The sequence below is a fragment of the Macrobrachium nipponense genome, chromosome 24, assembly GCF_015104395.2.
Source record: "Macrobrachium nipponense isolate FS-2020 chromosome 24, ASM1510439v2, whole genome shotgun sequence".
NCBI classification, from domain to species: Eukaryota; Metazoa; Arthropoda; class Malacostraca; order Decapoda; family Palaemonidae; genus Macrobrachium; species Macrobrachium nipponense.
Genome location: NC_061091.1, coordinates 4,305,905 through 4,320,925, shown reverse-complemented (window position 1 = coordinate 4,320,925; position 15,021 = coordinate 4,305,905). Strand labels below are relative to the sequence as shown.

Below are 15,021 nucleotides of genomic sequence, written 5' to 3'. Positions count from 1 at the left end.
TCCCTAAGGATCTCACCAGGTATGCTTCCCCAGCCTGGCAGGATACCTATACCTTCCTCCGAGGAAGCGGCCTCTGGGTCACCATACTCTTTTTGCTTTCTCTTACCCGGCTTTTCAAATGACACTTGCTCTCTCTTGAAGGCTTTCAAGACGATTGGAAGCATCACGCAGATCGTTCCTGGAGACTATATGGATTTCGGCGCATGCGCGAATGGTGTTGTTGTTCCTCTCGTCCTGCCAGGATCTGGCGACAGAAGGATTCCTAAATGTCACCAAGTGGTAGTTTTGGGCATCCAAAACCATCTCTCATCAACTTAGAAAGCACCCCGGGTTCTCTTCCTTTTATTTCGTGTAAATTCTTAAAAAAAGGAAAAATCAATAAATTTAGCGAAAGAGAGAGAGAGAGTATATATACACATGCATATAAATTGCTCACCACATAAATGTAGGACACGAATGACAGCTGACCTATTAAGTCCGAAACGGGGTCTTTTGTTGTCCGACAGAAGCAGGTGTTTTTTTTAATGGGGAAAGAGGGCGATTGGTGGCATCATTTAGCGGCGGCGTAATTGTTTCTAGGCCTAGTGTCGTCGTCAAGGTGTTGGTGACATTTATGATTTGTAGGCCTAGTATCGGGGTTCCCTTGGTTAGAGATAGGCGCAGTGACTTGTGTCTTGTGAGATTTTGTGAGTGGTTATTATTGTTATTATTATTATATTCGTAATGCTAAAATGTTTGAATGTAGTACTAGACCCATACCAGCAAATGTGTTATTATTATTATTATTATTATTATTCGTAATGTTAAAATGCTTGTATGTAGTACTAAGCCTATATCAGCACTAGGCCTATATGTATAATTATTATTCGTAATGTTAAAATGTTTGTATGTAGTAGTACTAGGCCTCTATCAGCACTAGGTCTATATGTGTTATTATTATTATTCGTAATGTTGAAATGTTTGTATGTAGTACTAGACCTATGTCAGTACTAGACCTATATATGTGATAAATGCGAAAAATACCCGTTTAGTGATATCTACGTAAAAATCGTTCATGAAAATCTAACAAATAGACGAATATTGACTTTACGTGAGCAACAATGCAAGGTGAAATATCACTCTGGTATAGTACGGTGCCTGAGAGAAAAGTAGTCATGGTACGTCAGCTGTTTCTCATGAACTTCGTTTTTTTCTTTTTTGGCCATGCCACACCTAATCTCCTCTCAAATCCTGATGCCCACCCCCCCTAGTGATGTAATATAATTCCTATATTCACGTGGAGAAGCGTAGAATGCCATTAACTTTTAAAATGTGCTAAAATGGAGTGTTCTTTTCATGCCCATTCGTGACATGTGTGAGAAACATGATTCCTGAGATAGTCCCAGAGAGAGAGAGAGAGAGAGAGAGAGAGAGAGAGAGAGAGAGAGAGAGAGAGAGAGAGAGAGAGAGATTCTTTGCCATGTTTAGGCAAACTATTAATGCTTCTCTGCAATGAGCCTTGATGATTCCTTCCGGCCTGAATACTAAACTCAGTTCAAAACTATCGTCGAAATCACTTAACAGAGCAATATATAGCATTTGACAAATTTAGCAGAGCAGAGAAACTCTCGGAAGAGACGATCAATTATATAGCAATCTTGCAACTCGGGCGAAGATACGTGACGTAAATGCGACGATGCAATTGCTAATACTCATCGTCGAAAATATCGGTAAACGGCGAGTGATGCTAATTGAGCGATTCTGATAATGGGGGGTTGTTAGCGGGGGGGGGGGGGGGGTGGGGGGGGGGGGGGGGGGGGGGGGGGTGTATGCTGCCGATGCCGGCGAGATCAGACCCGCTCTAATCGTATGGGGGTAGGAATTAGCGAGGTAACGATAAAGTTACCTTACCCGTTAGCCCTTTGGTAACGGTTGAGTAATCAGAAATCATATATTCGTTACCATTGGTAACGATAATTGTGATTAGATGGTTATATATATATATATATATATATATATATATATATATATGTATATGTGTGTGTGTGTGTGTGTAGGGTTTTATATGATTATAAGAATATATATTTGATATATATATATATAAATCATATCTATCTATAGTAGCTATATATATGCACTCTTATATATTGATATATATATATAATAGGAACTAATATACTAACCTATATTATATTATATATTATATCTATATAGATATGTATATACATAGCTATATATATATATATATATATATATATGGTATATATATATATATATATATATATATCTATTGTATAGCTATATATATACATAGCTATATATATATATATATATATATATATATATATATATATATATATATATATATATATAGCTATATATATATATATATATATATATATATATATATATATATATATATATATATATATATAGCTATACATATATATATATATATAATATATATATATATATATATATATATATATATACATATAGCTATACATACATACTATATATATATATACATATAATAAATATATATATATATATATATATATATATATATATATATATATATATATAGTATATATATCGTTACCTCGCTCATTAGCGGCCGCTTCCATCGTTACCTGGCAACCCAAAGTTACCATCACCTGGTAACGAACGTGACGATGCAACTTGCCGGTCATGACTAATTCCTACCCCCATTGACAAAATCGCCCAGTTATTATAGCACCTGCGTCCCGTATCTTCGGCCCAGAGTTGCCAGCTACTATATAATTGATCGTCTGCTACGGGACTTCCCGAACTCTGTGGCATTTTGTAAATATCATTGCTCTTTTGAGCGATTTGGACGATAGATTTGAATTGAATGTGGAATTCAGGTCAATGGTCAAGCACTGGGACCTATGAGGTCATTCAGCGCTGAAACGGAAAGTGACAGTAGAAAAGGTTTGAAAGTTGTAACGGGAGGAAAACCTCAAAACAGTTGCACTACGAATCAACTGTTATATGAGAGTGTGGAAAGTAAGATGGGGGAAAGAAAAGATGGAAGGAGGTACAGTAAAAGGAACGAAAGGGGTTGCAGCTAGGGGCCGAAGGGACGCTGCATAAAACCTCGAGTAATGCCTACAGTGCACCGCGCGAGGTTCACTGACGGCACTAACACCCTACGGGATTGGAAGATAGAATAATAATAATAATAATAATGTAATAATCCACAGTTATATTGTAAATTGTATGGGTTTGCTAAATAAAAAGTGTAAGTTATTTACATACTAATACAGTATACTATGTAAGTGTGGATTTTTATTACATAACAGGTATCCAAAAGTTTGTTAATCTCTTATAATAATAATAATAATAATAATAATAATAATAATAATAATAATAATAATAATATATAACCAAGGAACCTCTGGCTTTAATATTGTGGTTTTTAATTTTCATATAATAATAATAATAATAATAATAATAATAATAATAATAATAATAATAATAATAATAATAATAATATTTAGCAGAATGCTCGACATTAATGTAGTACATGCGGGCGCCCGCAAATGCCCGACTGGGTCAGAAATTCATCGGCTAAGCGGAAAGAAGAGAGAGAGAGAGAGAAGAGAGAGAGAGAGAGAGAGAATGTGGTCTTAACACATCCTCCTCGTGCAACATCGCCGGTTTCATATTTGTGCGTGATTGTTTATCTCAAAGTCATCTCTCTCTCTCTCTCTCTCCATCGCGTTGAATGTTCTATTCCCCGTAGGTTGGTAAATAGCGCCATTAGAGCAAGGCATTTTATTACTTAAGCCTCTATGCAGCCGCGCCTTTCGGCCCCTATAACTGCAACCCCTTTAGTTCCTTCTGCTGTACCTCCTTTCATATTCTCTTTCTTCCACCTTACTTTCCACCCTCTCCTAACAGTTGATTCACTCTGCAACTGTTTTAAAGTTTTCCTCCTGTTTACGCCTCTCAGTTCAATCAGGATGTTCTATCTGACTTCGGGGCCGTGGGCATTTGATCGCATAGAGGCTTCATTTTTCGCTAATCATTTTAGGCTGAAACAAACATTCGGTTATTACAAAGTAACTTTCACTGCTTCGTACTGTGACCATTAGACTTATTTTTGGTCGAGATGATGAATGTGAACCTCGATATTTTTTTAAAAAGTACATCAGTATCATTTTTCTATTTCAGGTCTTTGTAGGACGACAATCATGGAAAGTTTCGTAGCTGTCATCTTTCTCTTCGTCACCGGAAGCTTTGTTAGACAAGGAACCGCTTCTCCAGCTGCTCCCGTGAGTTGTCTTTTTGGTCTATTTTTGTTAAGTCGATCTAGAGAGAGAGAGAGAGAGAGAGAGAGAGAGAGAGAGAGAGAGAGAGTAAAAGTACATATTTGTATAAACGTGATGAGCTCGTAGGGTCCTCATTGTCTTCATTCATCCTTGTTACGAAACCCGAGAGGTCCGCTACAAGTTCGATATCAAAATAAACAAAAAGAATTCAACACCAACAGTTGAAACTGGGGATACGAATATAGAAAGATACACAAACAGAACAAATGTTTATTTAAAAGCTTACTAACAAAGATAAATGCAGAATAATTTCTCCTATTTACATAATAAAAGTAAAATCTTACGCTGCGTGAACTCGGGAAACAGTGAGCTAATGAAAATACTTGCAAATCAATCAGTTTTGCAGCTGTCGGAAATCAATGCCCGAAGCGGAGTCTTCACAAAAGGAGAACTGTAACTTCAGACGTCTTCTTGACTCCGTATTGCAGAAAACAAAATCTATTCTTGATACTCGAAGGACAGGTTACTCCTCAAAACCAACTTGTAGGACGTTTCTACTCTGAAGGCTTGCTCTACGTCGGAATATCTCCATTTCCGGATATGGACGACTTGACTCGACTCGGACCACTTTCTCGAGCGCCTTCTACTCTTATCCTTCGTCTGTTCCATCTTCTCTTGTCTCTCTCTGATGATCTCTCACTGATAATCTCTGTTGCTCTCTGCTGGTCTCTCACTGATGATCTCTGCTCTGATCTATCTGATCCCTCAGGGCATATATATATATATATATATATATATATATAATATATATATATATATATATATATATACAGTATATATATACGGCAAACTGGGGTGGGGCTGAAGGGAGCGGAGCATAACAGCGAACGTCACAGGAACTTTTAGAAGGATCTAGACGAAATGTTGCATCATAATCCGCTGCGTTCCTCACGACATGTCAGCACCTGTTGAGTTCCATATCCCACCGGGGGATTCTAGAATAATCATGAGAACAGGCGCCTCCAACGCGTGCACGAATGCCTCCTTGCTGCAGAACTTCTCGAAGGAGATGCGTTTTCCTTTCTTTATCATTCTTTGCTATAAAGCGATTACCATGGCAATCCTTTCCTTCAGTTTTGTGGGGTGCAACTATATCCTATAGTAGATTCACATCACCCGTGCATCTCATGCCTAGGCCAGTCCCTTACGACGCTCCTGATTAGCTGTTGATAAGCCAATCACAGGGCTGGAAACGCTCAGTCTCTCGAGAGTGTTCAAATAGGCAGGATGTATGTTCCACCTCTCCTGAGGGAAGGGGCCGGAAACTCTCAGTCTCTCTCTCGAGTTCACATAGGCATGATGTATGTTATACCTCTCCTGAGGGATACGTCTTCCCTCAGAAAAGGTGGAACACACGTAATACCTATGTGAAGTTTCGAGAGAGACTGAGAGTTTCCAGCCCTGTGATTGGCTGATCAACAGCCAATCAGGAGCGTCGTAAGGGACTGGCCTAGACATCAGATGCACGGGTGATGTGAATCTACTGTAGCCTGTCACAGTAACACTTCTTCAATGCCTTAAATTCAACTAGAACAACTTCATTAACGGACAAAATTTTGATGAATATTTTCTTTTCACGCCATGAAAATTCAGCACAGAGTAATTAATCTGTAGTATAACTTTTAATGCAATATTGGAAGTAGTACGCATATTTTTGGACAATACAATTTCATTAGATCATAAACGAAGCTACTGTTAAGTGCTCATGTTATCAAAATGTAGGATAAATCAAGCGTCTTCATCATAGGACACTGGATTAATTCTGATATTCATTAACATTTGGTCCTTTGTATTGCTGTGGAAGAAAACTGGAACTTTTAGTCTGTTCAAATTTAAGGTTTGTTGATGACTGACAGCCGCTCTCTGTATATTTTGTTCAGTTACGTTTTTATACTCTCAGTTATAAGTGGAAACAGAATAATTGAACAGAAATATATCCTCTAAATTCAGGAGATCAAACGTGCTAAATTCTACGGAAAATTAGCCTATTCTTTCACCAACGAAGAAGGCAAGAAAAAAGTTAAAAAGTTACATTTTATTACAAATTAATTTTCTGTGGTATTTAACATGCATTATTTTTTTTTTTTCATTCTAATAAATTAATCATACATATCCTATCTTAAAATTCGTGTACCTTTTAATCAACGCGAAACACCTTTTTTCAGACCCTTTCCTATCCCCCCAACAAGAACATCAACAAAGTAAGGTTTACTCCCCGAGTAAGTGAACAGACGCAGAATTAATTCTCACTCATACGTCATTTCTCGTAGCATCATTTTTCATTATACTTTTTCAGCTAGACCTGATAATGCGCTGTCTTTCTTTTGTCTGTCACCGTATTCTTGACTTGTAACCTGCCGCAGTAACTACTGGTAAATTCCTACTGGAATTCATACAACTGTAATGAATTCCAGTAGGAATCGTCGATCATCCTTCTTGCCAGACTTGTTGATAGTATGAGGAGGACAGGAAGCACACTGGAAAGATATTACGCAATTTTACCTTCACACTACTAAATATATTCGTCTTGTGCAATAAAATATCAGACTCTATATGTCAGTATATTGTGTCATTATTCAATAGTATCCCTACACTTTGAATAATATCGTTCAAAGCAGAATATTGCGCGATAACGTAGGGGAAACCTCTTTGATGTCGTTAACATATTGTGTCGTTAGTCAACACTATCCCTACGCTCACAATCATATTGTGCAAAGCAGAATATTGCACAATAACGTAGGAAAAAACTCTGATGTCGTCAATATATTGTCATTATTCAATACTATCCTACACTTTCAACTATATTGGGCAGCGCAGAATATTGCACAATAACGGAAACTGTAATAAACATCAATGGTTGCTGAGATCCTGAAGGTATTTGATAGACGAACACACATTGGACGACCTGTGATTGACAGACAAGTCGCAAATCAGCAACCTGTTCGTGACAGATAACCGCAGAGATCGTTCAGGCAGGTGTTAACCGCAGAGATCGTTCAGGCAGGACAACGAAGACCCGCCCAGAGTCAAAGTAATAGGGTCTGCTCAACTCGGCAGTGGGGGCGGAGCTAATACTGTGACGTCAGAAGAGTAACACTACTCGTGCTTCTCCATTGAATTATTTAAAGAAGCTTTAGTTTTTATACATTTAATCCATATCGCATGGTTTTTTGTGATAAAATCTGATAAAACCTGTAAAGAGGTAACATGCTTGATGTTTTTTATTAACCATTCAAAGTATACAGGGTCTGCTCAACTCGGCAGTGGGGGCAGAGCTAATACTGTGACGTCACAAGAGTAAAACACCAGCGTTTCTCCACTGAATTACTTAAAGAACCCTTAGTTTTTATACATATAATCCATGTCGCGTGGTGTTTTTCATAAAATCTTGATGATAAAATCTGTAGAGGTCACATGTTTGATTTTTTTTAATACCCATTCTCTCATTTAGTCACCAAACCTTGTTTTATTGCACAAAATATACCAGTTTGAACACACAGCTACTCCAGCTTTCTTCATATGTTTATTCTTTACTTATTTATTTACTTACCTATATACTGGTTTGCTGTATTCTCTTCAAGTCCATTTCTTTTAACATGACAACTCTCTCTCTCTCTCTCTTTCAGGTAGTAATATTATCAATATTTTAAATAATTCTTAAGAAATGTATTTAGTTCTGTCACTGTGTTCATACCTCACTTTGAAAAGCAACTTTTTTTATGATAAAGGTTAGAATGAAAGCTTAATTAAATTTTCCAAATCTTATTGTGAATACTTATTGTTATGCAATAAATACAAAGAAAATGTGGTACAGGCAGTGTAAAAAATGGCAGTTGGATTTTCACGACTTGGCCACAAAAAAGAAAACGATATCAAAAGTATAAGAATTACATCATATACGATATAAGGTATCAAAGGAATAAATGATGAAGAAAATGATACAGGGAACACATTTCCAGCAAATTTCTCATTAGCACTTCATATCACATAAATATACTTCCGAACACACAAGTTTACATATAACACAAACTGTATACATAAAGGTATTAATTATGCATGCCTCAAACGATTATAATATTTTCGAAAAAAGTACAAAAAGTCATTCGTCAGTCTGGCTGGATGTATCTGATGACGTTTCACAAGGGGCGGGGCTAGATTTCAGATCTCTCACGAACGCTTAATTTTTTTTTATAATTTTTGCGTGCGTAGATAATATTTTCTGTGCACGATTATGGATTTGAAAATAATTGTAATTGTAGTGTGTCATATACCAATTGAAAGGGGATTCCTCGTATTTTTACATGGTATATGGCAAAACGTAATAAGATGAAAAACTATGTAAGAAAAATGTGGTAAATATTTACATAAAATTAAAAACTTTTGGTCCGTCTTTGACCTAGAATTCCTCGAAAATTTCTGAGAACACCTATCAATTTTATTTATGCATTATATTGTAAATTTTATCAGCTTTCTAATCCATTTTTCAGTTTCTTTCTATCATCATCCCTTAGTTAGATACGTTACGAAACGTGAATGTATGTAGGTTGACTGATGCAGTAATTGCACATTTTTGTGTGCGTAGATAATATTTTCTGTGCGCGCTTGTGGGTTTGAAAGTAATCGTAATTGTAATGTGCTATATATAATTTGAAAGAGAATTCTTCGTACTTTAACGTAGTATACGGCAACATGCAATAAAAGGAAAATTTATATAAAAAAACGCCATCGCAAAAATAGTTATATGAAAATGTTATCGTAAATATAGTTTCATAAAGATATGGTCCTTTTGTAACTGATGACGTTTCACAAGGGGTGGGGATAGGATTTAGTTCCGCCTCGTGAGCAGACCCTATATATTTTGACCCTGCCTAGGACGACCTGTGATTGACAGACAAGTCGCAAGTCAGGAACTTGTTCGTGACCGATAACCGCAGAAATCGTTCAGGCAGGGCAACGAACCCCTGCCCAATTTCGTAGTTAGTCACATTCATACTCGTTATAGACGATGGGTGCATTAACAATCTTAGTAACCTGATGCAACGGTTAGCCATGATTATACTTACTGCAGCCGCTCCTGAGGTCTCACAGACCTCACGCTGGGGCATTAACTGACAGTGAGAATCAGAGTACGTGCCTTTTCTATGTTAATATTGAACATTACACAACATTTACACAATCATATTGTGCATATGAAGGAATCTTTATCTCCTCTGTTTGATTTATATGTATGCATGTATGTATATTACCTATATTCAGGTAGGTGTCCCGATGTCCATCTTGGATGAAGGAATGAAATTCTCTCCTGTCTGGTTCACTAAGTCGCCCCCCCCCCTCCTTTTTTTTTGCGAAAACGACAGCTTTAGCAACATCAAGTTCACCATCATTGTATAATTCATATTAAACACTGTATATTGAAAACAAATCAGTCTCACACAGCATTTCTTAATAATATAATAAGCAGTGTTATCATACGTCTGGCAAGAAGTGACCGTTTTCTCTTCGATGGTTTTGGTTGATCAGCATTCAACTCATAGCTTTCAATTCATAATGGCGCTTTTTGTTCCATTCTGGTGTTATAGAAGTAATGGAACCCTCTTCTAGAAACATTAATTTCAATTTAAAGAGGGTTACCGTATTTCTTTGTGACGATTTATGTGTTGTATTTGCGTTGTATAGTTCTGCTTTCCATTTTCAAACAGCTCTTCACAGTATTGGACGACTTGACTTCCATCAAGTTTTTAATTAAGTCGATCTATTTTTTTTTTTATTTATCTTCACACTAATTATGCGGTGTGATCAAACCCGTTGCCGATACATTGTCGGTTTTCCAGCCCTTTATTCCAAGTTTTGCGGGAAATGGTGATAAAGATGGTGACTTCTTGCAAGACATAGGTTGGCATTGTCTATAGTTTTAAGAGAGAGAGAGAGAGAGAGAGAGAGAGAGAGAGAGAGAGAGATGTGGGTGGGAGGGGGATAACAACATCTAAAGAATAGAAGCTTAAGATTACTTGTATTTGAGAAGAAATGACAATAATTACAAAGTACAAGAAACGTTAAACGAACCGAGAATACTTCTCGGGACCAAGTAGACTAATTAGAACTATAGTAAGTAGTTCCGGGTGTTGGTCGTCTAGGAAAGGAGATGAAACGAAGAAATAGTTACTTAAAAGAAAACGAACGTCTGTTGTTTAGACGAAGAACGAGCTGTTGTGGTGGTGGGGGGGAAGGGGGGGGGGCTGGGGGGGGGGGAAGATTTTAGGAACCGCCTTAAGAGGAGGTTGCTCCAGATTTCCGATCAATCAACATCCTCCATTACACCGAGTTTACGATATAACATGATGGAACTTTTTATGCAGTTACTCACAAACAACATAGAAATCTCACGTGCTTTCATATGAGAAACTCTTGAGGACTGGGGCTGAGCAGACATGAAAGATCAAATAAGTCCAATTGTAAGACTCACGTGCTCTACCATTTTTAAAGGGTTTTCACCCTAATCTCCGTTGCTATTTGCCACCAACCTTGGCTGAGTTATCCAACCATTGGCCTAATATCGCCGGTATCAGCATATTTCCCGGTGGTCATTCTCTCTTATGATATATACACTTTTATGTATATGGGAATCACCTGCGGGATTGTACTAAACATGCCGCAAGGGTGGATAGGATACCTAAATACCGAGTTGAAATGGTCGGGGGTCACTAGGAAAGATTATTGTGAAATTTTTTAGCTGGATTCGTTCAGCTTCTTTTAAACGTACCATGTGGACTGTTGGGGGTTGGGGGGATCGTGCCCATAGGCTGGCGTCGTTTTGGCATAGTCCTGCCTTTTCCATTTCCCTGAAGATTTGTTTGGCGTGGGTGAGTTTTTTCTGGGACTATCTAAAGGTGGACATGTTGTGCTTTGCTGGTTTAGTCAAGTCTGCAGGTCGTCTTGGCCAGCTAGAATGTCACAGAGAAAAGTCACGATAACCTTCCATCCTTCAAACAACTTTGGGTAAAATAGCCAGTTCTGGCTTGCTCATTGCGCACGAGTGCATTTATTTGTTAAAATCCTCAGGTTTAGGTGTTAAGTGATACGAAAGTTAGGGTAATATTCCTATAAAAACGGTTGTGAACGTTAATGGATCAGTTCTACTAACTTTTTTCATGTCTGATGGGTTCCAGTCCTCAAAAGTTTCTTATGTAAAAGTTCATGAGATTTCTATGTTGTTTTTCGTATGTGCACAAAAGTTACATCAACATACTTAATAGGTAAATAAAAGTATATATATATATATATATATATATATATATATATATATATATATATATATATATATATATATATATATATATATATATATCGACTTTTATTAATTCTATATATATATATATATATATATATATATATATATATATATATATATATATTAGGGCTTGTGCCTTGTATGATAAGGCGCCTATGAGGTAATGTTAGACTTGCGATAATCTATACGCTAAGTCGGTTGGTATTGCACTTCCATCTTCAATGGAGTGTCTTGGGGTTTGTAGATCACTTACGAAGTCCGGTATTATCTTGTTGGTTATTACGACGATGTGTTAAACTCATGGTTCGGTGAGGAGGTTCTTGTAGAAAACACGAAGTATAAAAATAGATATATTCTTCTGAAGTTTTACATGCTGAAGATCAGATATGATTGTACAAGTCTTCTAATAACGATAGCTTGATCGCTTCTGCCAATGATGATGGCTAATCCTATTCCTCTACATGATAAAGCTTAGGTAAAGAGGTACAGGTCTTCTAATGACGATAGAATCACTCTGTGCTGCCTGTTCTACATCTCTGTTACAAGTTATGAAGGAACAGACAGTAGTTCGAACATATGAACATACATACAAATGACATAGTTTCATACGAACACACAATCAAAATGAGACACGCTACAGATCACGTAGGCCGTTTGAATTATAGGTCGGGGTAGTTGTCTCAAGCAGGGAGCTTGGACTGTTTCAAAACAAATGAATGACCACAGATGACGGCATGTCAACTTAGCCTACATACTTATTGTATACGTCATCTTTAGCGTCTCTAGTCTGATCACATTCCTGCAAGCAATCTTTTATATATATGGACTAACATTCCAATATTATTTATTATGTAAACACTTACATTCAGCTCGGTCAGCTACCAAAACCAACTACTGAATATTAGGTACTAAACTTGAAACTTTACTTTGCATTTGACTTATAGGAGTGTGATACAGACACTATGTGAATACTATATATATATATTAGTTAATTAAAAATAAAATTCATGGTGTACATGAATTGATTCAAGTAATAAAATATAAAACAATGATATTGGTAAATAATAGTGATCACGTGATATATAATGATACAGTTTTTTCACTTCATCTCATTAAGATACATATGCTACAGAAAATACTAATGTACTCTGATAATTGCATAGAATGAAGATTAACATGATAAAAATCATATTTTAACTGATAAAAAATTTCATATATGAATTGATAAAATTATTAATGTTTATGCTGATTGATTCGTTGATTTCTGATTCATTAATCAATATACTAACTCATATATAACTGCAGATATTGGTAAGATGAAAGGTAACAGATTGATTATAGGCTACCTGAATGTTTTATACATATGTATATGGATTCATATAATTATGATTAATATATGTGCACTTTAAATAGATTCCTATTGCGTACACGCAAAGATATATTTCGATTCCGTTATTTATGATCATTTATATAATAGATTCCTAGTGCGTACACCGCAAAAAAAATATATTTCGATTCTGTTATTTATGATCATTTATATATAGGATACATGATACTTTATATATATAGGATACATGACCGAGGTTATACTACTTCACATTTAACTAGCTTTCGAACAAATTTTCGTCCATTACACAGTTCCAGACAACTACCTATAGCCCAATGAAACGGCCTATTTCACAGGGTTAAAACAAGGGGAAAAATTTGCCTGGGCGGGTCCAACGTTCTATTTTGCGCTCATACTTATTCTCTGCATCCTAAGCTACACGATTACGTTCGCGATGAATAAAAAAAACATCCCCAGCACGAGTCCTTCGCTAGCAAAGTAGAGTTGAATATCCTTCGGGTCGTAATTGTCGGAAGTATGTCCCTTTCGTAGTCGATTTCCGACAGTCGCTGGAGCATTCCGCATGAAAACGAGATTAACGACGAGATACGGTGTCGGTCGAAGAAGTCCATGAAATTCCTTTCACATTGTAGGCGGTTGTTACTTGACTGTAGTCGTCCGCTGCGACGAACGATTTTTTGAAGTTGCGATGTGAAACTCTCGTACTGCAGGATACTGTAACAGGTTCCATTAATCAGCCTGCAAGTGAAATTATACTTGTCACAAGGGCAAAGTAAATTCAGACGACATCCAAATACAGGGGAGGGGAGAGAGCCATTTAGACCAGACGTAACCCACATGAATTCGCTGATATTTTGGAATTCAAAAGAGTCCGCTGTACAAACTTTTTTATCCATGGCATTAACAATGAGTGAACCTATCCAGGTCTATGATGACTTGTAAAAATATCCATAATTATAAAAAATAAATAGATATCATTACGAATCTCAAAGAAAATTCGATATTACTGGTAGTAAGTTACTAGACAAAGAAGTGGAAAACGGAGCTAATTGTAAGATTGTCAGGCAACATAAGAGTCAAAGAGAAGATTCATCATGATTCTGTATTTCTTTATGCTAACTGAAATTAAGTTGTGATAAAATCTGATCCTATGTGCCCTAACAAAAGTTTCATATTCAATTTTCTCGCGCGCATCCTCTGAGGTTAACTTTTAAAACATTATTAATAGGTAGGAGATGCAACGAAAAAACCCACTATGTAACTAATTTCTAAATAAACTTTGTAATTATGTTAAATTAAATATTCCTTATTCAAACTGATGAAAAAGGTTTCCATACAAATTCTATATATATTATTAGCCCTGTATAAGATTCATATAGGATTATTCCATAGATAACATTTTCACTTCTAGACTTCCTGACTTTAAAATCTCTTTTATTTTATTTTATTTATTTATTTATTTATTATTATTATTATTTTTTTTTTTCATTGACTACGAATATAAATCACCGGGACAGACAATATGTCAGTAGGTTTTGGATATGTGTTTGAACTTTTAGCTTATTTGTCATTACTAAAGCATTAAGTTAGAGTTCAAATCTTTACGCATATATATTTGGATATTTAATAACCTATGGTTACGTTTTGCTTATTGATTTTATCGTGATTCCTTTTTTATTATAATTTGTAACCCTTCCGACTTCTTACGGAGTGTATTATATTGACTCCACTTGTATCCATATTTTATTTTATTTTTTTATATTTATTTATTTATTATATATATATATATTTGATAAATTAATGGTTGGCTTGAATATGTGGAAGAGTGTTCCAGCTGCGTACCGTATAAGGCTACTTGCGGTATCAAGATATGAATGATAAAGGTATTTAAAACCGCGAGAACCGCTATAATCCAGTTCGGATCCAATATCACGAGTTGTACTTGTAAGACATTGTCACTTTTTTATTTATCTCTTATTCTACCAAACCGATTGACTCTGGGTGATAGAATATATTATTGGTTTTCTTAATGGATAGGAATTCACACA

The 15,021-nt window shown here is 36.1% G+C and overlaps 1 protein-coding gene across 1 annotated transcript in view; it reads left to right on the top strand.

Moving 5' to 3' along the window:
• Positions 1–598: 598 nt before the first annotated feature.
• The window catches only part of LOC135205751 (A disintegrin and metalloproteinase with thrombospondin motifs adt-1-like), a 74,661-nt gene continuing 60,238 nt past the window's right edge, over positions 599–15,021 (top strand). Inside the window, exons 1-2 of the mRNA XM_064236866.1 lie at positions 599–686; positions 4,180–4,280. Coding sequence (XP_064092936.1) covers positions 614–686; positions 4,180–4,280 — 174 coding nt within the window. The 5' untranslated portion in view covers positions 599–613. The remainder of the gene's footprint in view (positions 687–4,179; positions 4,281–15,021) is intronic.